The 24509-nt window shown below is 39.7% G+C and overlaps 2 protein-coding genes across 2 annotated transcripts; both read right to left on the reverse strand.

Moving 5' to 3' along the window:
• Window positions 1-196: 196 nt before the first annotated feature.
• On the reverse strand, window positions 197-10274 carry GDF2 (growth differentiation factor 2). Its single transcript, XM_021540059.4, has 2 exons — window positions 6071-10274; window positions 197-4424 (listed from the first exon to the last, which is right to left on the reverse strand). The coding sequence occupies exons 1-2, from the start codon at window positions 6414-6416 to the stop codon at window positions 3484-3486; spliced, it is 1287 nt and encodes a 428-aa protein (XP_021395734.3). The 5' UTR covers window positions 6417-10274; the 3' UTR covers window positions 197-3483.
• Window positions 10275-11097: 823 nt separating this feature from the next.
• GDF10 (growth differentiation factor 10) lies at window positions 11098-23610 on the reverse strand. The gene is made up of 3 exons (XM_031505244.3): window positions 22655-23610; window positions 16399-17300; window positions 11098-12103 (listed from the first exon to the last, which is right to left on the reverse strand). The coding sequence occupies exons 1-3, from the start codon at window positions 23322-23324 to the stop codon at window positions 11912-11914; spliced, it is 1764 nt and encodes a 587-aa protein (XP_031361104.3). The 5' UTR covers window positions 23325-23610; the 3' UTR covers window positions 11098-11911.
• Window positions 23611-24509: the final 899 nt, after the last annotated feature.

Genomic DNA, 24509 nt, shown 5'->3' on the forward strand with positions numbered 1-24509 from the left:
CTTCCCTTCCCTTCCCTTCCCTTCCCTTCCCTTCCCTTCCCTTCCCTTCCCTTCCCTTCCCTTCCCTTCCCTTCCCTTCCCTTCCCTTCCCTTCCCTTCCCTTCCCTTCCCTTCCCTTCCCTTCCCTTCCCTTCCCTTCCCTTCCCTTCCTTTCCCCCCTCTTTTTACAGTGATCAAGAAAAAGAAAAAAAGAGAATGAGAAGATGATTTATATTTTTAAAGTAAGATTAAGTGAGGGCATAAAAAGTGTATTCCCATTTTGAAATCTCTCTCATTTCAGCCAGGAGCAGGTGGAGAGTCATCACAAATTATGAAGCACAGCTGCAATAAACTCACATTGACTAGCTTCACTGAACAGATGGACTACTATATTCTAGAAAAGTAGAAGATTCAGGAGGTCATCAAGAAAATGAATTTCAAGTATGCAACCTGACCTAGTTCAGAAACATGCTTTTGAACATGCAATCCCTGAAGAATTGGTATATTACATGTTTGCATTGTATTTTCTGTATTGTCTACATCCCACACTTTGGATAGATTTACATGTTTGTTCAGCATGGTACACCACACAGAGTTAGCCATAAATACTGAATATTAAATACTCTATCAAGCCCTCCTGTCCTGGGGTTGTATTTGAAGCAGTGAGAGGTCCAGTGACCCACAGCAGGCTTTGTTTAGTGGCCATCATGGATGGCGGCCACCAAAGGGATCTGATTCCTGCAGATGGTTCTGCTGCGGGCCTGGTGGCCCTGATGGCTCCTCCTGGCCCTGCTGCACACCCTGCTGAGGTATGGCCCCTTGAGCTGTGCAGCTGTGACATCAGCCTCGTGTTTATGTCAAATGAATAAGTTCTTCACAGCCTGTGGACTCTCGAGAACCACCATGACCACTTGGATGACTTGCTGCATCCCAAAGCATTTGAAACCTGAGCGATCTCAAACAATTATTTAAAATTAAACGTGCAAAACTACATAAATCAAGCTGCTAAATGTAAAGTCAAACATCAATTTGACACGCACTTCAGCCGTGCTGAAGGTAGTAGCAGCTGTAGTCACTACTGGGTTCTCATTTCATCTTGACCCTGTTCATTACCCTGTGGAAAGATTCATGTTTCATTTTACTACCATGCCAACCAACATGTTAAGCCAGTGGGCACATGATTGTTAAAGCTGGCTGGAAACTCAATTGATTTTTTTTACTGAATAGAAAAGCAACTTCTAGTCCAGTTTTGTGATGGGATCTATAAGTATTCTCTGGAATTCTGAGAGCATAGCTAGGAGCTGAGGTTTTGAGCCAAAAATGATTTGGGGTATTTTTTTCCCCATCCAAATAAGAGAAATAAAGATCGATGTTTGACTTCAGAATGTAACACCCCCCTCCCCCCCCCGCACCCCCCACCTTGATTCTTGAGAATTTCTCTTTGTGTGGGTTTTTCCCTTTCCTAATATTTTTCATTTAATCACGGACAAAGTTTTGTATTCAATGAAGTTAAAATATAACTAGGACCTTGTGTTTAGATAACTGGAGGGCACTTAGCTACAATTACATTGACATGAGTGAGTAAGTCTTCTAATGTGATCACATCAAGTGCATGTTTTGTTCTTTCTGTCACTTAAGAGAAGTTTTGCAAAATGTCAGGAGCTTAGGAGAGAGGAACAAAATGGGGAGACAATACAGGGGGCTCTGGCAGGAGGAAGACATAATGATGACTGTAACGTGACAGAAGCCAGTGGCAGAATGATCACTGCTGTGGGAAGCTTAAGAGGTTAATGGCATGCAGCTAGGGATGTATGGAGTTTGCATGGACCCAGATCCCAGATCTGATCCAATTGCAGACCAGTTCTAAAGAAAATGACTATAAATCAGTTCAAGAATTCCAGTGAATCGTGCTTTGTGCTCATGGGTTGTGATCTAACCAGCAGTTCTTGATGGAATTACAACTGCCCTGCTCCCACTCACCTGCTATTTGCTCTGTATTAGGTTAACAATAGTAAATAAACCGTGTATTGGGTTTCAAGCTGACCTGTTCATGCCAAATGAATTCGACTTGCCCACAGGCTGTCTTAATTCAAAACATATGTATTGATTTAAATTCCATTGCTTCCATACATTAGGGTACTGTTTAGATTTTTGCCTCATCAATATTCTTCACCTTTTTTAATGGATGCAAGTTTGTTAAGGATTTGGTTCAAAAGGGTTGTCAGGTAGATGTGTGTAAGGTGGTGAAAGAGTAGAAGTGAGGTGCACTATGGTGATGTTGTACAGCACTTACCCCTGTCACCTCAACCAATAGAAGACAGTTTGTCCTTTTACAGGCACAACCTCTATTAGCATCAAAGGAAGTTTACTTTAATTGCAGGAAAGATGGCATCCTTGTTTAGTGAAAATACAACTGAAGTCAGAAGAATTATAGTATGATAGTATATTTCTCATACAGCAATGTAACACAGAAGTTTTCAATTTTTCCCAGGCTTCTAAGGGTTGAAAGAGTTTTGCATGTAAAATAGCGTTTCTCCTAAGAAGACATTTTAAAAAAAATCAGAACTTCATTCCAGACTCTGAACAACAAATGTAGGCCTCTAAATAAGCAGCCTGAGCTTTTCAAAAGTGCTGAGCTCTGTCAACCCCCACTGCTCTTAGGATACAACTTCTAAGGCTGGACATCATTTGACTGCATGTTCTTGCAAAGAAATACTAAGAATATGCAGTAGGTCAAAGTGGCTCCTTATCTTTGTGCGGCGATAAGGGCTGCTGCTCCTCCTAGGAAACAGTGTCTTAGAAGCGGAAGGCTGCACTTCTTATCATTCAAGTGTGTGCCATAAAGGGGTAAAAATAGGGACGTTGAGGATAAGAAAGCTGAAACTAAGGCACCTGCTACCCACAGAAGGAAACTTGGGAATGAAATAAGTGAGCGTCTGTTCTGTTTTGAATACTGCAGATCTTCACTTACAGGAACAAATAATTTGCCTGTAAAAGCCTCTGAGATTACTGATATGAGCAAAGGCTTCCTGGATTTAGATTCCTGACTTTATCATGCAGACAACATTCCATTTACCGAGTTTTACCCAAGTTGAAAATGTCACAGTTAACTGAGAGAATTAGATTTCAAGAGCAGTTAAACATTTGCAGGACATCATAAACCCCCACTGAAAATCCTCTAGTTTGTGACCTAAAATACTGCTGATTAAACAGAAAGTTTGAAATAAGGCATTGACATTGTATCACCAGATAATGCATACTTCATTCAATCTCACAATATTTTAATCCAGTATTCACTTTGCCATGATATATAATGCAGGCTATTTACAAAGATTGGCATTCTTTAAATGCCAATTTTCCCTTAAAACAAGCAGCAACAAAAATCAGCCCCATACCATGCTCTTAACCCTGTTTGCAATCGTCTTCATTTGCATCACTGTTGTACAGATTTGCACAGGACAGATAAAGGGGATGTTCCTTTTCTTAGAGATTCTGCCTTGTATACTACCTGCAGCCACATTCTGCCACTTTCATCCCTTCATAGTTATATATCAAAGTGGGCACACCAGCATCATCCTTATAAAGAATGGAGATTGAATCCAGTTTGGTCGGAACACAACAGGCCTTGGAGGCTTTTTTTGGATTTTGGAGATGCACCAGAGTTTGGACAATAGCATGTTTAGTTGGGGTGACGTTGTCTGTCAGAGGGAAGAAGCAACCCCCTTTACACTCAAAAGCCTCATAATCTTTTGGTGCGATGATCCAGGAATCCCAGCCAATCTCTTCAAAGTTCACATGGAGGGAAGTTCTCCTGCAGTGGTTGGCTCCAACACTTCTCTTGCTTCTGGAGGAATGCCGGTGGGATCCAGTGATGGCCTTTTCCTCTCCCTGCTGTTCCTCTTCAGATGAAGTGTTGTTCTTCCCTAGTTTCTTGAGCACACTTTCTTGCTCGTGAACAATCATCTCGCGGAGCTCCACTTTGGTCTCCTTGGTCCCATTGCTACGGTCATTGGAGAACACTATTAACAGGGGCAGGTTTTTTGTGTCAGGAGTAACACTGACATCCAGCTTCCCACAGGTAAAACCACTCAGAGCTTTAGTCTCTATAACAACCTCTAGCTTATTTTTAGTCTCCAGTTTGTCTGCCCTGACCCATCTTTTCACAGCGCTGGACACTTCAAACATCTTCCAACCACATTCCTGGATATTGTGGGAAACAAGGGAAGATTTGGTACTTTCTGGGTTTTCCCAGTGGCCATCATCTAGAACATCATAAATTACCATGTTGCCTTCCAGCCTTGAGAGAGACCCAGTTTCCCTGTGACAGGAGATATAAATTCTCAGTTCAGCTCTGGTGATTTCCTCATATTGTGGAATAGAGATGTTGAAGAACAAAATGTGTTTCTGAAATGGGTTTTCTTCTGGTGAATCTAAAGAAACAACATCTGCAATAGGAAATTAAAATGTGGTTACAGTGTTTCTGACTATCCAAGTAACTTGATTTTAATAGACTATATATTTTGGGGATAAAATAAGAGCATGGAAACACAGCATTAAAAAAAAATAAAGAAAGAAAAATCCTGTCTTCTGGCCAAGTTTCAAGGGCAGAGAGTGAAAAGAGGAAATGGAAGTCCCTGGTGTTGGTAGTATTTTACTGTGATTACAAAGCCAGGTGAGTGTGTGAGGGGAAGCATAAAGAGGCTGCCTAGACCAAGCTATGGATGATGCTGGGCAGTATTAAATACATAAATAAGGCATGTGCAGAGTTTTCAGATGTAGCAATTTGTTAAAGATATTTTTACAGAAAGAATTTGTAAAAAAATTAATGGTTTGATACTCTTCTGCTCTAATATACATATATAAGTGTCTTTAAGAACTGGCTGTGCTGAAGCTTTTGTTGTTGTCTTCAGATAAGTTTGAAGGCAGCTTAGACTGGGAGTTTGGGGAAATAGAAAAGTTTTTGAAAGTCCTGAATTGAAGGTCCAGTGTCTGTCTGAAGGGGGTCTTGGTACTAAACAGTCTTTCATGCCCAGGTCCAGACTGTTCCAGGCTGGATTCCTTGAATTTGTGTGGATTTGTTCACATTTGTTTGTTGTCTGCAAATCTATATGCAGTACCAGCAAGTCTGCCTTGGGAGGGGCAGGTATTTGGCTGGAAGATCAGATTGGTAGTATTTAAAAGTCATCCCTGATGTCTATTTAATGCTCAGTGTAAACTAACTGCTTAATCATGACTGGGTTTTAGGGAATTTCAATTAGCTGTTGCTGCCATTTCTTCAGACCATTTACCCTCTAAAGTAGTCACAGGGAAGAGTCAGATATAGAAACTATAATCTAGGTCCTATTGTTGAGATTTCTTTCTATTTCAGGACTAGGGACACTAATTTGGGAATTTGGAGTTCTCTGTAATGCTGTTACCTGTGTATGTCTGTTTTTAATATAAACAGAAACTTCATTTCTCCCTGCTTCATTTTCGTAACGAGGACTGCACTTACTTCTAACTTTTTTACTGCCTGACGGATATTTTAAAAGTCTATTTAATGTTACATAGACAGGGATCTTGAATTTTTTTCTGTTGATATGAGCATGATTGACCATTTTCATATAAATCTTAGTGTAACCCAGAATTTTGGAGGAACAGTGCTGTTTCTTGCTGGAATCCAGCAACAAATTTCTCAGTTGGTTGCTGGAGTTTTTAAATATGTACAGAGCCTGCCAAAAGAGAAAAACTCTCTAGCATCAGTCTCAATTATAGGTGATCAAAGTTTGCATGCTAACATAAAAACTCAGTTTGAAATATCTAGGATTGAGAAACATGTAAACTTTGTTATTTGGTGCATCATCTTAGCTGAAGCATTTGAGAAGAGAATATTGTACAGTGAAAATATCAAAGAAGAAAACTAAAGGTAACTGCATTTTTTAAAAATTGAAAGAAACTATATAGTAAGAATATAATAGAAAATTTTAATGTTTCATTTCTGAAGAATCTGTGGAAGTTAGGAACTCAGTTTCTTCTGAATTTCAAAAGGATCTATTTACTATTAAGGTACTTCTTTAAAAATTGTAGTCCACATATTGAGGACTTTTCCTACCTTCAGTACTGAAGCTCCTTACAATATTGGATGCAGGGATGGAGGACTTGTCTGCAGCATATCTGTTGTATAAATCAATCATGAACTGTGGTGGTTCTTCTTTTGTCTTCACTTGTGAGGGTACTCTTGACAAATTCAAACTCCTTAGTAAATCCATCTTCATATTCTCCAAGAAAGATTTAAAGTTGAAATGGGTCTCATCTTCTACTTCCCCGGGATCATGAAAGTGTGCATCAGACTTTCCCATAGCTGATAGCCTGTCCCAGTCTTCCAAAGGCTTGCCTCTTGTCAAACAGGCAATGATGTTGAAAACAGACAGTGCAGCTAATACTCCAAAACAACACATTTCTTCTATATTTACTTTCTGGTGGAGAAACAAGAGGACAAGGGTATTTTAGCTGATTGCCAGTCTTGTTTCAATAAAGACAGAGGGAAGAAGATGTAAGGCAAACAACTGGAATGCCCTTTGCAAATCACTTTCTGGTGTTCCTTCTGCAGTCTGCTTCAAACCCCAGCCTCTTGTCAGTTGTCAAGCAGATTGGTCATACACTTGTCCTTATCAGAGTCATTGATGCCATGCTTCAGCTTCTGTTATCTAGCAAAGCTCTTAGTTAATGAAGATTCTGTAAACATCTGACAAACACATGTGGCTGGTGGAAAGGACATTGTATATTGTAAAGAATCCACATTTCACTTTAGGGTCATCTTTGCTTAATTACATTCTTCTATCACTTCCTTGCCAACACAGAGAGATGCTTTCTTAGGAACACAGAAGTTTGCACTGTTTTCAGCAAGACTAGAAAATACAGCTCTAGAACAAAATCACTCTATTAGCTATTAACAAATAACATCTCACAAATTATTTATATAATCCCTTCACATATGATTAGAAAATGCCCATTAGTTTGATAAAGACCTGTGATTCTGCAAGACATGATCTCATGACATTACAAACAACCTTAAAACTTCTTTCCGTTTATCAGCCAAGGGCTATTGTTTGTACACAGTGAAATCTGTTTTGTGTCAAGTTTGTTTCATGTTGTTTGCAGGCTTGTTCATTTTCATTCCTTTGGTGTATGGGAATTTAGGCTTGTTTTTATAGTATCTTATGCAATATATCTCATAGATTCATGATGGTCGATCCAGTCCAAGAACAACCAATCATTTTTTCAGCAACCTCAAAATGAAGACAGAACCAGGCCTTCCAAGGCCACATGGAAAATAAAAAGTCCTTTTGAAGATACAGAAGATTATCTCTGAAGACATTGTGTGCATGAGAAGAACAGGCCAAGGCAAATTAATTTCTCATGATACAGAAGAAAAACCAGGTTTATTTATGTTAATGAATGTATTGTGATTTAATCTAATGATACATAATTGTTTTTTCTGTACTAATAATGCATCATTTTTTCTAACAACTCTGTTCAAGTGACAACTTGGATCCAAGATCCTGGTTAATTATGTTCCTATGACATAAAGTCAAAAAGGATTATTTGGCATTGATCCTGGTCTCTCATATAGCAAGACTTATATTTACTCAGGGCCTTTGTGTTTTATACCTACATGCAGAGTCAAATTGTTTGTGTTTGGATAAACATATATTTTTAAGTGCCAACAGACTTTATCTGAACATGTCAAAGAATCAAAAATTTTGATTTTTGTAGCTAAAATATTATCACCTGCAGCTAAAAACCCCTTCATGCCATGTTCATTATTTCATTGTGCCTGACTTTACCTTCTAGACAGGAATTCTTGTAACTTTCTGGCTCATTTAAGGAGTCCCATAGCACTGACATTTTCCCCTTTCAAAGTGCTTGCACAGTGTAATCAAATTACTTCTCAGTTTTCTTTCTGATAAACAGATTGTTCTCTTTAGTAACAAAAGACATTTTCTCTCCCTGTTTTGGTTTCTTTGTTTTTTGTTTGTCTTTCAGAATTTGAAGGCCTTCTTGACAAGGTGAAACCTAGGGCTATATATAGTTTTCTAGTGGCAGTCCACCAGTGCCACATGCAGAAATAATATATCCTTTTTTTATGTGGTTCACTGCTCTAGTGTGTATATTTTCAAAGCTTTCACTGGCTTCCATTCCATAGCATCATGCTGGGTGCTCAAACTGCATCACAAATCTATGACAGCCACAAAATTTTTAAGAGTTATGACTTTCAAGGGTGAAGTCTTGTACTCAGTAGGAGCAGCCTCCATTCCTTGAGACTAGGTACCTGAACCTCTGTATCTGCCTACTTTAAAATTAATTTTAATTACATTGAGTGCAGCTAGATCAAGTGGTCTATATAAACATCTCTCTTCTGCAAATGCAGCGGGAGTTGCTATATACAGACTCAAAGTTCATACATAAAGGTGTCAAATACTGTCAGGCCAAGTGTCAGCTTTGCAGAAACTTTACAATGAACAGTTTAACTCAGTGGAAATTCCTTTTGAAAGCTGTTCTTTGAGGTTTGGCAGTGAGACATTTTTTAATCAATGTGATACAAAAACATATTAATATTGTCCAGTGGTTTATTTTAATTATGCAGCCTTGGCAAGTGAATTGAATATTTCACAGAAACCTAGGTACATTGTAGCTGTTGCTGTTACTGCTGGCAATTAAACAGTGGCCTGAAAGAATGAAATCAGTTTTGTTTTAGAAAAAATGGGTTTTAACACTTTGCTGGCCAGTATCAACTGTTTTCTTATTTTATCTGTCTTTACTCATACCATTTTCTTTTAGGATTAGTTAGTGGAATTGTCTTGACCTGTGTTTATCAGTAGTAACTTTCTCTATAAACTCAAGCATTGAGCAGAATGATTTATAGGATGTTCAGAGAAGTAAAAAAGATCTGCTGGAACCAAGACAGTGAGGGCATCAGCATCCCCTGGCAGCAGCTGTCTGCATTTGTGCCATTTTGAATGCAGTTTCTCCTTCCAGAGAAAGATTAGCCACCCAAATTACAAAGATGCCAAAAAGAATAATTTAAACTACTAAAAGTGGTTGAAAGCCTTTTTTTGCATTGAAGAATTGACCAGTACAGGTAAATTCCAAATGAAATAAGCTTTACTAATAAGAGATATGTATGACTTGTGTAGCAAAGGTATATTTTGAGAACAATCACACTTACAGGTATAATATATACAGTCTTGCCAATAGAACTTTAAATGCAGTCTTAACCTCTTGGAGTTTTGTAGGCGTCCTTATGAGTGTAGCAGTAGCATTTTTCCTTATATCCTATTGACCATAGATCAAAGTGTGGAATCTCTTGCCATAATAGCTTGCATCAGCACATCTTGGAAATAATGTTTTTATCCAAGGACTAATTCAAGATATAGCAAGTATTCCTTAAGAAAAAACAAAATGCTGTGGATGAGAATATAGGCACACTAAGTTAATGTCAGGCTTTTCAGAGCTAGTGATAAATGGGAGCAAGACTAGACATATATAAAAAGGTAGATTCTCGCAGAGAGCAGAAATAACATGGATTTAAGATACTTTGAAAAACGTTGTACTATGGCTTTTCTGTAGGAATGGTAAATTTCTGACAAATCTTAAATTTTTCTTTCTATGTTAGCTTACTCTTTCAATTGTAGTTGAGTTTCTTATGGTTTATAAAAACACAAAATTGTAAATTTTTTAAGGGAAGTCTCTAGAAGCAACATTATACAAAGTTTTTTCCCAGTAATTATAGTGTAAATTACTGTAGTGGTTTACAAAGTGCAAAAGTACTTCATGAGAAGAGCTGCAAACTTGATCAGTGATCTTTTGTAAGGCATAACTGACAGTCACTACAGGGCACCATAGAACTTTTTACTTCTAAGTCAGAGTTTTCTAGGAAGAACTAGCAAGAAGTTCTGTCAGAGTAACCTAGCAAAGCCTCCCATGTATGCTGAATCTTGCTTTTTTGTATGTTAGAAATACCACATTTACATACCTCTGTTTTCTGAGAAACTGCACCAGTTGAGCATAGAAAATTGGTGGCAGAATATACCTAGAACTTTAGTAGGATAGGAGCCTTGCAGTTATTTGTTCTTTAGAAGGAAGTGCGTGTAGCACCCTTCCCTTAAACAAAGCAACTCTTAACAGGACAAGGTAGTGCCTAAAATTAGATTGCTTCTTGAGGAGGAAGCACTCCATATCTTATAATTTGTGCTTCCTCAGGGACTTCAGATGTTTCTTCCACTCTTGATCTCTTTATGCTATTTTATAGCAGGTGGGTGAAAATGAAGCATGTGGCAAGTGTGTCCTAGAACATGGGGACAACCAGAGGATTGACAGACACCATGATGGGAACACCAGCTCTTAAAAGGCTGCTGCAGTTAAAAGGCTACCATAAAAGTATCAACAGGGGATTGTGTAGGAGTTAGAGGGATGCAGAGACTTTATTTCTATAAAGACTTCCAATGGAACCACTGCCAAATGTTTCCCATTTTGATGTTCATTGTTTGAAAAGAAAGTTAATGAAAGTTCTGGAAAGAGTTCAGAAGAGAGCTGTGAGAAATTGTTTTAAGGCTTAGAATAAGAAATCAATCTATTTAAATCTTAGCCAAAATGTAACTTGACCCTACTCTCTATACTAAAAATACACAGTGAAAGTATTTTGGATAATAGATAAAAGGGATCTAATGAAATAGGTTACAGTAAGATCCATTGAATTGAAGCTAAAGCTCATCAAATTCAGTCTAGGATTAAGCCACTGCATATGAACAAAGAGCACTAACTTTTGGAACAACTACTTGTAGTCCAGTAGAGATATTCTATCACATGAAATCTTTAAAGCCAAATTTATGCAAGTTTTTCAAAGATATTCCCAAGCTCAAAACAGAAGTTCCATAATGCATGGTGCAGAAACTGCTGAGCAAGGTTCTTTCATCTGTGCTATGCAGGAGGTCGGTCTGGATGATCATAGCATTTCCTTCTATCTTTAATCTATTGAAGTGCATTATGACAAGCTTAACATGTATTTACAAGTTTCCATCTAATTAACAGAATGCAGGAAAGTGCATTTATAGAAAAACAAGCAAATATTTTAGATACTACTGTACCTTTAATTTATTAGCTTTTGTTAAAAGCATGTAACAATCTAGAGACTATAAAGAATAATTTACAAAAATATAAATCTTGGTTATTTTATTTTAGTATTTGAACAAATTACTATATTGTATGTGTTACTCAGAGAATATGTTTGACAACCTGAAATCACCAGCAAACCAAGAATGTGGGATATTACATGTCTTTTGTAGAACAAATTATATATTAAGGAAGGGTAACCAAAAATGACTATATTAACATATTGTTTATATGAAAACTTATGCAGTGAACTATACTTGCATCCTGAAGAAAATATACATTTTAAGCCCTTTATTACAGCATTTTTCAGTATAAATATACATATTAAGAGTATGAGTGTTTTAGGCAAAAACTTCTGATTTGTGTAAAAAAGTGATATTCTAAAATAAGTCTGCCTTTGCAAGATCACTTCCCATCTTCTTGGTTAACTGAAGAGATAAAATAGTCAGAAAGTAACATATAAAAACATATTTTAGTCTTTTGATTGTGGAAAATTTACACTTAAATTTCTCTCTAAACACCAGGTATCTTGGCTAGGTGGGTTAGAAGGTATCTGTAGAAGTACTGAATTCCTGGAAGATGAATGTGAAAGACAAATGACAGTACGACCTCTCCTTTGAGGCAAGCACGTGCATTGTTTTAGTCTTTCCGTGTGCTTTCTGTAGAGGAATTGGAGACTTGCATTGGTTCATCAGCACAAGTGGATTCATTTCTCCTCTACAACTTCCCAGAGCAGTCAGGCAGGATCTGTAGGCCTTGTTAAAGGTGTGTTTGTACCAACTTATCGGCAGGCACAAGTTTCAACTGACATATTGGGATATACCTTTAAAACAACATTTTTGTTCTCATCTAAGAACAGGACACTGAGTGAGCTCATTTTGTCAGGAACACAGCAGGGTTCTGGGATGCCAGGAATGATTCCTACTGCTTTTACGATGCTCTGGATTGTAGCATGATTTGATGGCCGGACAATCTAGAACAGAGAAGGAAATAGTTATAGCTTCATTTATGAGCAGTCACTTTCCTAGGTGGACTTGGTACAAGCAGTCAATTTCTTGTGTGAACATAGAAAATCACAAGAATTATGCAGTTGCTTGTTTCTCAATAAAGCAAATATGTCATTCTTTGAGTTACAGGGCCATGCAGCACAACCAGTCCCTCACACTCCCAGCTTTCCTGAGCTGGATGTATCCTACAGATATTTTGTATTCCTTAGGCCCTTCATAAATACCAGAGGAGGGCACTGGTGGCACAGCCAGCAGCCAGAGGCCTGAAGAAAAATGTTCCTGAATGCACCTGCTACATGCTGGAGGCAGACATGCAAGAGAAGAAGCCTAAGTTGGGGCATAGTTCTCAGTTGCTAGATGCTCTATTTTGTTTTCTTAACCTCCTGTCTGACTTATAAAATTTGCCACTGTAAGTATTTCCAAAATAACTATCCCTAAATAAATATCCCTATGTTCCAATATAATTTTTTCTCATGTATACTAACCTGGAATTAGTTACTTTTTCCTGGAGTAAGCACTCTCTTTTAAAATAGCAGAGTACTCCAGAAGTAGTGTCCACAGGAGAGAGTACAGAATAGTCAAGCACCCTGACAGAGCCTTTATGATCATAACTGCAGGACAAATAGTTCATATCTGTGGTCTTTGCTTCCCTCTGCCTTTATCACCAGGATTTTTTTTTCCCATGGGCTAGCCTCAAACTGGGAGAAGAAAAAAAGGCTGGAAGACTGGGAAAAGTATGAAGTGAGCATTCACAGCAGCTTTACATCTATAACCTGTTCATGGTACTGAGCCACAAAAACCATGGTTTTCTATTTCAACATGAAAAGTTATGTAGTCCATGAAGAGAACAAAGGAGTTGTTTTTAGGACAATTCAATTTTGCAACATTTGCATCAAGTGTAACATATCAGCAAATCAGATTCAAACCTTAACTGCCATTAAGGCTTTCAGATCTTCCTTAACTAAGCCATTGTAAGGAGTAACCAGGAAATCTGTCCTTGACCCTTCAAGACATCACCCCTATAGCCAAGTCCCAGCAAGTGACCAATCCTGCACAGTGTCTTTCTGTAATTAGTATATGTTAGCATAATTAGCAACAGCTTGCTCTCTCTTGCCCTCAAGATTTAGATTTCAAAACAAGCAGCAGTGAGGTGGTCTCACATTGGTCATGTCAGCATATGTGGACAGTAAGAGAGAGAGGGAGGATATTTTGTGCATTTAAGCAACTGCAGAGTATAGAAATTCAAAGAATTGGAGCTCTAGAATCAAGTTCTTAATTTAACCTTTATGAAAAATCTCATGAACTGTTCCTAGCACCTGTGTTATTTCATGTTATTATTTGAAACAGTCAGAGATCACAATGTGCTACTGAAACAGCATTTATTGCCCCCATGCAGTGGATAGCCATCACTGCCCTCAGGCCAGTTACTGACTTACAGGATTCTTGGCTGTGAACCTGCAGAAGATCCTGCAAGGATCTTCTCCCACTGTACAGCCTCTAATATCTGCAAGGAACAAGACATGTGAACACAGCCTATCTAGACTGAGCAGCTGTCTCCCAAGACAACAACACTAATTTTTTAATGCCTGAATGTGGATATGCTATGCACAAAAATGCTTAGAAAGGAAAATGCTTATGATGGACCAGTACTCTGTATGTAATCTGGCTGCCTGAGCCTTAAATCCACAGCAGAGCCAGACAGCACACCCATCCCACGTCCAGCGAAGCTCTGAATTTTTCCAGCCCTTCTGGAAACCTGGCATCAGTGCTAAGTGATCATGGGCTAGGCTTCACATTTAACTTTGTCCCAGTGTGCTAAAGTAGAAAGCTTGAAAAAGTTCATTGAATGCCCAGTAATAATGGCACTGAAGAAGTGCTAATGTTTTAAATGCTGGCTGCTAAGTTATATACAACACACCAGGTTCTATGACATGCAGGACTGGAATTTATTTGGCAAATGCAGCACTGCAGCCAGCCATACATATAATCTAGTCTTCCTCCTCACAGTTCAGGGAATAAGAAATTCAGCAGGAAGGTAAGTGAACTTACTATGAAAAGATTTGTACCTAAGCTGTTGAGTACCTATCTAAATCAAGACTTGCAATTACAGTGGATGTGCAGAATGATGTACTGATACTAAAGAAAAAAAATAAACCTACAGTGTGATGATACCCAACATGCCAGGTATGTAATTTTATGTCCACAGTTCTGAAAGGGTACTTGGGAAATAAGTTGTCTGTTGTCCATCATAGGTTGACTGTGTAGACCATGTCTTTATCAATAGCTTTATCTGGCCTTTGTTACTTTCCTGACTTAGAGCATATGTGAAAGAACAAATTTCTTCCTAAGTAATATTTAGCAATTCTCATGCTCTGAACTGAAATCTTCATTCATGCTGGCATCCTCTCTCTCTTCCTTTTGAAAGAGTCATTAAAAAAAGTTACACCTTTGAATCTGCTTCTTTTTTCCCCTCTTAAAAATACAAAGCTAACAAGTAGTAGACCTCTTTCAATGCAAACCCAATCAATGATTGTGTATCAAACCCAGAATTCCCAAATTTATGTTTCTGTGATTTAGTTTCTCTGTTTTTTGTTTTGTTTTTTTTTTTTTGGGGGGGGTTGTGGTTTTGGGGTTTTTTTGGGGTTTTTTTGGGTGGGGTTGGTTTTTTTTAAGTTGGGTTTTTGTTTTCCTTATTTTGGTTTTTGGGCATCAAGATACTTGTGAAAGGGAATCCTTATTATATATCAAGTATTTGCTTATATTTCTAGATAAGACATTAAGTAAATGAGCAATATAAGCTTATTTAACTATTCAAGTTAGACATGGATCCTGTCTCTTCTGGCCCTATCAGCTTTTGTGTAATGCTGTTTTGCTCACAAAATGCATCTTTTTTGAAGGGTGGGGTTGTTGTTTGGTTGGGGATTTTTTGTTTCTTGGGTTTATGTTGTGTGTGAATGGTGCATTAGACTGTGAGTCTATGGCAAAGGACCAATATTCCCAAGCTGTCTTTTGTTTTGGATAGCTTAAACGGTGATTATATTGCATGATCAATTTGTATTACAACAAGTCTGTGCAAACTTTAATTTTTTGCCAGACCACGTATCAATTTATGTACACCTGGCTCAGCATTGGCCAGCTACATAAGAACAAGCAGTCTGATTTGTACACCTTACCCTGAAGTCTGGATTTCTACTGTTCCTGGACTTAAAATTACCCTACATATCTCCTCTTCCTGAAATTATACTGCTTGTTTCAACACAAACATACATCAATCTCCCTGGATGTAAAGTAGGGCAGATTCCTGATTCAGAGCCTTGAAATTCTGTGCTGTACAGAACTATTCTTTATTTATGTGCCAAATGACCACATACAAAAATGTCAGTTGAACAAATAATCAGGCCATTTTTAGGCAGAATTGCAAAATAATTACAGTTTCTAAATATGCAGGCTATGCAGTGCTTCAAATCCTCCCCTTTGCCTTTACTTGAAAGTCTTATAAAATCCTAAACATTCTTGTCCAATATAGGATTACCAAACTTACTACTTCTTGCCATAGAGCAGAGTTGGAGTAAGACAAATGGTTTCCTTTCCACTGGCAAATTTCACACTGCTTCTTTAGGAGGAATTCAGTGTGCTTATGTTAGGGTGCTAGAGCCAGTTTCATGGCATTTCTGGAGACACAAGGTAAATCAACATTTTTGTTCTAGCAGGATTATCTAACATGTTTAGAATTTAGATACACAAACATCATCTTAATCAGTACTAATATTTTCAAAAGTGACAAGCAGTTTCCTGAAGTTACAAGTACCTCAGTGTAACTACTACTCTTTATTTTTCTTCTAAAGTATTACAAGTGGAATCCAGAAATATACTGGTAGAATAGTTTGTTTTAATATTAGCATATAATACTTCATACTCCTGCCACCACAATAGAGTATTTGGATGATTTAGTGGGTATAACCATATTTTCATAAGCTACAAAAGTCTTTATGCTATGGTTTCAAGATAAAAGATGAGAAATTGTAAGATAAACCCAAGAGATTTTTCCTATTCTTCAGATGGCATTTGAAGAAAACTGGCAATTTTTTTGCACTCTGATGACTAAGTTAATGGAAGCAATATTGTTTAAATTCTTTAGGTCACAATGAACACAATGAAAAAAGGTAAAAATCTAAAGGAAATTCTAATTAAAGAAGTAGTTGGATAAGCAGAAGTGTAGGCCTACTGCTTGCAAACTGACAAGAATAAAAAGGCATACTACCTTGGGCATTGGAAATTCACATGCACCTGCACAGTAGTAAGCATCAAATGATTTGGGAGATATGATCCATTCATTCCAGCCAATATCAGCAAAGTCAACTTTCATGTATCTTCTTGAACAAATCCTTGGCTCATTCCACTGTTTCCGCCTTGCTTTCTTCATCGTTCTCTCATCAAAATTTAGCACCTGAGACTTTTTAAGGGTTTCTGTATTTTCTTGCCCTTTTCTCCTTCGATCTTTGCGTGAGGCTTTTGGTTTCAAGGATCTGTAGGCATTCTCCCATATGTCATGTTTGTTGTATTTATTGTTATACTCTACTTCTGGCAACTCATTGTTCTGAATAGAGCTAGCGAGGTACGTATCCCTCCTAACTCGAGTATCAGTAGAAGCATTGGATAGATTTGGGTCCCCATCATTGGGAGGGAATGGATCATAACGCTGTAGGGTGCCTGCCACACTGTTAGGTTCAGAGATTGCAAGATCATTGGCATAAACTAGTATATAAGGTAAATGGCTGGCAACTTGTTCGGGGAAGCCCTGGTGTTTCTCCCCAGAATCAAGCTCAGCACAGAGAATGAGCTCTCCAGCTCGTTTTGATTCTTTTACAATGTGTGAAATGTCCTTTGCATGCCAAGCCCCGCGCCTTTGAAGAAGCACAGTGATGTTCCCTTTCACTAGTCCATAGGCAGAATTGTGGTGAATGCTTTGGAAAACTAGGTTGAGCTGTAGGACTGGAGGCAGGTGAAGGAGGCGGCAGGATGAGTTCTTGGACCGTTTACAAAACACCTCCCGGTGCCGAGGGCGTTTGTCAGCATAGAAGTGAAAAGTGGCAGCAAGGATCATTTCTGAATCCTGCATAGATGTTAGATTGAAGCAGTACAAGGGCTTCTGGGCCAAGAATTCTGCAAGAGAGCAAGGAAAACATGGATGTATATTTGAGACCAAAAATGGTAGTCAAATCTTACTTCCATTTAAGTGAATTAACAAATTTTACTTTTCACTTACATCACATATTTGGTATCGTGAGCTTGTCACTTCAGCTTAAAACTATGGTGTATAAGAGGAAGAAAAAAACCTATTTAATAGCAATATTACAATAACATTGAGAATGTCCAACATACTGGGCATCTTTTGTACACATAAGGGATAAAATTCTTTCCAGAGATTTTTAGTTCCAGACTCCCTTTCATTCTAGGCAGACAAGAAAAGCAATTCTTGATTGCACTTCATTTATAACAAAGTCAGGCTCAGAGAGGCTGTCAAATTTACCTGTGGTGGAGCTCGGAGAAATACTTTGCTGAAACCAATACTAGCAGAAACCAGGTTTACAGTTAATATTCAAGATTGTCTAATCTAAAGCTGACTTCAGATTCCTGAAAGATGTCTGGGTGCTAACTCTGTGGGCATCATCTGCAAGTAGTGCACATGAGGCATTTCACAAGGGGGCTGGCAGTAAGCAGTGTGACACATTTTGGGAGTCATTACTTCTCTGAGCAATCCTCCTTTTCCAGCACACATCACGCAGGAGCTTTGTTTAAAACACTATAAAACACACTTGGTTTCCAAGGCTTGTGTTTAGATCTGCACCAAGTTAGTGACAAATGCTATTGAACAGGAGCTGACTCTTAAAATTCTAACTCCATTTGAAACAGCTTCTTTTTAACTAGTTAAACAGTTTGTGCTCAGCTTGCATCTTTACCTTCTTTTTGAGGAAGATGAGCAATTTTACACTAATAACTGCTTACACCACATTTATTTAAACAGTAAAAAACTCTCTTAGTGTTTTAAAATTAAATCCCATTCCAGCATAAAAAGATGATGCTTTAATAGTCTATAATTGTAAAAAGTTGCTTTTGTTTTTTTTGCCAGCTCAACAGTATATGGAAAAGTGGTAGCAGAACCAAGAAGTGATTCCTGTTCTCCCAAGCTCACACCACTACTTAGAATGCATCAAAGGATTACAGTTGGTAAATTTGCATCTTTAATTAACCCAAGTGGACCAACCCTTTGGCAGCCCTGTTTGACATACCTGAAAATTCTCTATCAGAAGGAAGTAAAAAACCACCCCAAACCAAACAAAACCCAACAAATGCAACAGCCAGGCTTCCCAGAAACATTTATGTTTGTTTTTCAGAGCACTATGGATGATGAGCCACAGGAATTTTGGCAATAACAGAAAGGCAGTACTGTTAACTGCCACCTGTTGGAACATTCTTTCTTTAAAGCACAGTTTGATTTGAAAAAAGGAAATGAATAGTGCTACACCTTACTAAATTGGTTATCTATTTCCCAATTAGTGCTGGATAGAACCATGATTTGGACTAAAATAACAGCAGATTATTATGTTCATTAATCCCAAGCCCACATAGGCAGTCTTGGAGTACAAATGTTCAAGCATGTAATTTCCATCTACACCATCTGTGTTTTGTTCTTGATAGAGTAAACAGCTTGCATTGATGTGATAAGAACCTATTAGTTTCTGTCAGTTCAGGCAGGATATGATTCCTGTTAGTAAGCTTTTAATCAACACTAGTCATATGTATTGGTGCTCATACTATGAAAAAACTTAAGGGTTTAGATTTTATTCAAGTCTTTGAAGCACAGAAATTTCACAAGGCTACTAGATGATTTCTCAGGCCAAGGAAGAGAGTAACTATAATATTTCCTTTAGAACACCAGGCTTTATTATTGCATGTTCATTTCAGAAGGCATATGTTTCTAAAAAGATGTCTAACTACTGGTTCTCTCCACCCAAGCTGTGTACAGTTGAATTTTTAAATATTTATTTCAGTAGTAGAATGCTCCAAGCACCATCATCAGCTCTGCAGTTACTGCTATGAAGCACAAGCATTGTTGGGATAAAGACATTTCAAACACCAGTGTCTCAGGGTTTCAGAAGGGAAGGTAACTTGTAATGATAGAAAGGGAGGCTGAATTAATCTAAAATAATTCTGTACTCTAGAATAAAACACACCTTTCAAAAGTTAAAATTCTTTTTAAAACAGAGTAAGAATCTATGAAACTACAACTGTTGAAAAGCCAGAAGCCAGGAAGTACAGACTTGTTAGGAATTTAAAAGATTTGATTCTGGATGGAGAATAGTTATATTTCCATATTTCATAAGTTCGCTCAGGCTTTTACCAGCTTGTCAAACATGCACTGTCAGCCTTGATTTGGTTTTCTTGCACATATGCATTATGATACAGACTTAATTAAATCACTGCTATTTTCTACTATTCATTAAGGTCTTTGCTTTGTTTAGCACAGAGGATGCATCGTGTTCAGGGAATGAGTCTGAGCTGCAAGAGTCAACTTATGGGGATGTTTCATGGTTAGGCAGTAAATTGCTGCCATGAAGATTAATGCCCCTCAATCTGGTAAGGGGTGAAGTTGGACAATAATTTAATATTTAGGTAAAGTTGGACAATAACTTAATATTTCACATTTGGTCACAAACCATTATGACTCGACTAACTTCAGCCAGTTGCTGCTGCTTTCTAAAGCCTACAAAGTTCCCTGAAAACTGGAAAGCACCTAAAGAAATAAGAAACCTGAGAAATCAGTTCTTAGACCATCTCTCAGCTCCTTGTAAAAAACTAATGAACCCTTGTGTCACTATAGGACACGAGAAAGCACAGCACGAACCACTGTGATGGCAAGGTAAAAAAGAAGAACGTTTATTTTCTGACTCCAACTTTTACACTTTTCCAAAGGTGACAGTGGATTGGAGAGTGAATGGGCCACCTCTCCAAAGACATTGGACAAACCGCCAGTACATCAACTTCCTCCACCCCCACGAAGGAATGCAAAATGATATGTTGTTTATAGAAAATGTGTGGGAAAGTTTTCTAACAGAATGTAAACTCAGAAGGCTTTAGAAAATCTTAAGAATCAGGGCGACACCCTTGTGAACACATGTAGAGGTGAGTTGAGAGGAGGTGATCAGATGTTTGTGAAGTACTCTTTCTGAAGGGGTGAATACATCTAGAGGAACAAAAAAAGAGCTGTATTTGGTATTTGGGCTACATGCAAAGAGCACATGCATTTATATTTCAAGTGCTTCGCGCTGAATATAGAAAAATATTACGCTTTCCGTAATTCAGTCAACACCACCTATACCCTCTAAGGAGCAGGTAGGATGGCAATATAACTGGGTGGTTGAGGAGAACTCAATAAAGCATATGACAAAGGACAAATGTCTGGATCAACATTTTGTATCTTTGGAGCCCTCATCTTGACAACTGTAAGTAACCCTAATGCTTGAGTTCACCTAACAAACAGCTTGAAACAGCACCACAGGAACAGACAGTTACAGATTTTCTGAAAGGTGTGTGATAAAACAAGTTCATTGCTTGGGATAATGAAAATTATTGTGTGTATAGTCTGTTTTGCTTATTTCAATAGGACTGCAATTATTACCTGTGTTTTATAAAGAATGGATGTTCCACAGATCTTGTTAGTAAAATTGTCAATTTCTTCTTTCAGAAGGAAACAAAATTTCTCAGCAAAGATAAACATGGTGACAGAAAAGGTCTTTTCTGTCTCCCTCTCTTCTCCCTCATCTTGCATCATTTTGTGGTACATTTCAGAGTGTTTATCACTTGCTTGATGAACGTAGTTCAAAGGAACAGTGCACAGAAGCTTCTGCTTTCATGCCATGTTATTTGGGAAAGATGGGTTCCAGTAGAGAAGGCACATAGATAAGACACAGGAGACAGGAGTTTTGGACATAGATATGCCTTATTTCCATTGCAGGGAAAGCCAAGCTCATTTTGGGTCTCTCTGCTTTGGTTACATGATCAGACAAATGAACAAAATAATATTGATTTGCATTTGGTCAGCACAGTCTACCTGTGGGTAGAAAATGCTGCAATTGTAGTTTTTTAAAACAAAATTAAAACTTAGACTACTTTGATGCAAGTAGTGTGCACATCAGATTATCTAAAAAATTAGGAAAAAGAATGTAGTGCAATTCTTGCCTTGTCCCCAGATCCTCCTTGTAGTCCAGGGCCTTATTTGTGTGACAGCCAGTATTAGCTTCTCAGTTCACAGAAAAGCATAATTGTTAACAGGAGGTCATGGAAAACCATCCACTATCCACAGTGGAAGTTCCTTCCTAACCACTGTTATAGCAACTGCTAGCTAATGATCCAGAGCATGACAATTCATTTTTCTCCTAAATGTCTGCAATTGCTTTACATAATAACTCCTAGATTTTTAACATTTTCATTAGTCACTTACTCTTCCATGGAGTTTCCCCCTCCTTGAATATGATTACTTTTTAGTATTACAGTTGACATAGGATAGAAATTAAGTTGGGGTGTACAAGGGAATATGAATTATTGTGCACTATTATAGTAAGCATTCCTTAAACCACCATCTGCTGCATTGCACTCTATACATGAGACTTAAGTGGAGGAGAAATAGATTGATGCAAAATTTGCTTTTGTGAGTTTCAATCCATCTGATTTGTCTAAATAGAATAATGAACTTTTCTGACAAGGCAGTAACAACTAGATTCTGGAAACTGATCCAGTTCTTATTTTAAGACCTAAGATCTTAGTTACAGCCTGTCAGTGTTAACCAAAGAAGGAAGATGTTTTCCAGAAAAGAGTTTGTGTTTCCTTGGCAAAGGATAACAAATGTATGGACTATTAACTAGGCAAACCTCCTTTTTATTATTTGACGTAATATTGAGATAATGAGAGTCTAGTCTTGATACAATACATATGTTTCTCCACCCTCATAATCAAGCCAAGTAAAACTGGGGAGAGGGAGGTCAGGTATCTGTCTTCTCAGGTTTAGGCAGAGCAAGGCACCTAAGATGCCGAGTAATTTTAGGCGGTCCTGTAGGCGGCACTCCTCCTAGCAGGAACTTCTGAGGCTGCGAGAGGAGCCGGGAGAGGACCAGAGCTTGGAGCGCTCGCTACGAGATTTATGCTCCAAGTATTTCTGAACAGATCTTTTGGCCCAGTGCGATGTGCGCTGGGAACGGCGCTTCTTTTGCCGCTGGTTTGCATCCACAGCAACGGAGACTTTCCCAGGGGAGGTACTCTCCGGGAAGGGCAGGGAGCCAGGGAAGGTGGGAAGCCGCCCGCAAAGCGAGGGGCGACACCCTGTCCGTGTAGGTAGCAAGGCACCCCCCAGCATTCACCCAGAGTGACACCCGCGCAGTCCATGACAGGAACCCGTCACTTTAAAGCGCAAGAGGAGCGAGGGGGCTGCAGCGGCGCCCCCCGCGCCCGGCCCGTCTTACCCGGCCTGGCTTTGAAGCTGCGGACCGTGTTGCCGTCGCCGGGCCGGCTCCCTTCCCGGTTGTACTTCTCGTAGAGCTTAAGCATGTGGACAGCTACCATGTCCTGAGCGATGCTGCCCAGCCCAGGGGGCGGCGAAGAGCCGCGGCGGGGGTCGCGGCCGGGGGCGGACGAGTCCGGGCCGGGGCAGGCGGGCGGGCTGGCGGCGCCCTGCCCCGCCGGCGAGCGGCAGCGCCCATGGCCCGGGGCCCAGAGCAGGAGGCAGCAGGTCAGCCGGGCCCACAGCAGGAGGCAGCAGGTCAGCCGGGCGGCCATCGGGGATGCTGCGGGCGGGAGCCGGGCGCGGAGCGGCGCGGGCTGGGGCGCTGCCTGCGTCTGGGTCTCCCGGTTGGCCCTGGCGCACCGGGGCGAGGGGCGGCGGGGCCAGGGAGGAGGAGGGAGGGTGGGGGCGGCCCCCCCCGCCGCTGATGCCGCCTCCGCCGGGCCAATCCCCGGGCCCGGGGGCGAGGAGCTGCGGGCCGGGGCGGCGGAGCGGGGGCAGCCCCAGCGCTCCGGCTGCGGGGGCACTGCGGGGGGGACGGCATTTCTGCAGCGCGGGGCTTCCCCGCTCCCTAAAGCGCAGCGGGGAAAGCAGCTAAATGAATTAGCGGCCAGCTGCTGTGAGAGACACATGTCACCGCCGCCGCTGCGGCAGCGAGCGCTGCGGCAGCACCGCACCTCGGCTGCCTGCGCCAGCCGAAGCGCGGGGCTTGACAATAATTTCTGAAAGATAGAAGCGTGAGATACCCAGCAGGGTGGGCAAGCGGGGAGGCCACGGAAGGGTGAGTGGGTGGCAGGGGCACCCGCAGCATGACAAGGGAAGGGTGTGCATATACGTCCCGAAAGTGCAAGAGTCTTTGCCGTTTCCTCTTTGCTGGCAGAGCTGACAGTGCTGTCTTGTAAAGGCAACGCTGTCAACAGTGTTTATTTCAAGGACCCCTGAGAAAAAAAGCCCCCGTGAGTCCGTACTCTAGAAGAGCCAGTGTGAGCTAACCGGGAGTGCAACAAGGGTCACTGATAATTCCAAGCAGATACTTAAATGGTCGGGGTTAAAGGGGCTGTGCATGGGTATACTTTCGTCATTGGACTATTTCTATGTGTGGTTTGAAGGAGGAGAATACTGGTGTGAATTTCTGAAGGATTTACATGGCTTAGGTCGGAGGGGGTTGATTTAAAAGTGAATGGTGCATGTTGCACTTATTCATCATGTGACACAGGTAGTTCTGAATCATAGTCATCCAGCGGGTGTAAATGCTGGTGTAATGAATAGCAGTTTTAAAGACAACCTGTAAGGAGAGAGATATATTTTAAGGGAATTTTAAATGTCTGCCTCCTTTTAAAAACCTTTTACATTAGTAGCCAAGACAGATACTTTTCTTGGAGGTTATACAAAGCAATAATTGAAAATTTGTTGGAAAAAGCTACTGTTGCTGTGTATAACACAACTCTTTTGTGCTTTTTTTTTTTAACCTTGGAGTGTCAAGTCTGAGCAGATACCATTGAAAGCCTCTGAACCACAAGTTTGTAGTTTTTGGATCATAGCAAAGGAAGGTTTGATTCATTTTTAAAATTAGCACCAGGCCTCATTGCTCTGTGCCCTTTGAATGTGTGAAACAAACAATTTGCGAATACAAATTTGCCCAAATGTACATTGCTAAAGTATCAAACCTCCTATTAATTAATCTTTGCTTATAAGTAAGCCAAACTACCCTTTGATGCTTTTTTTTTTTCTCCATGGTAGCATGCTCATGACCTCCACTGGGGGTGTGAGCGAACCTTTTGTTGTTTGTGGTTTTTGTCTGTACTGTTTCTATACAA

This window comes from Lonchura striata, chromosome 6 (assembly GCF_050655825.1).
Source record: "Lonchura striata isolate lonStrDom1 chromosome 6, ASM5065582v1, whole genome shotgun sequence".
In the NCBI taxonomy this organism is placed as follows: Eukaryota; Metazoa; Chordata; class Aves; order Passeriformes; family Estrildidae; genus Lonchura; species Lonchura striata.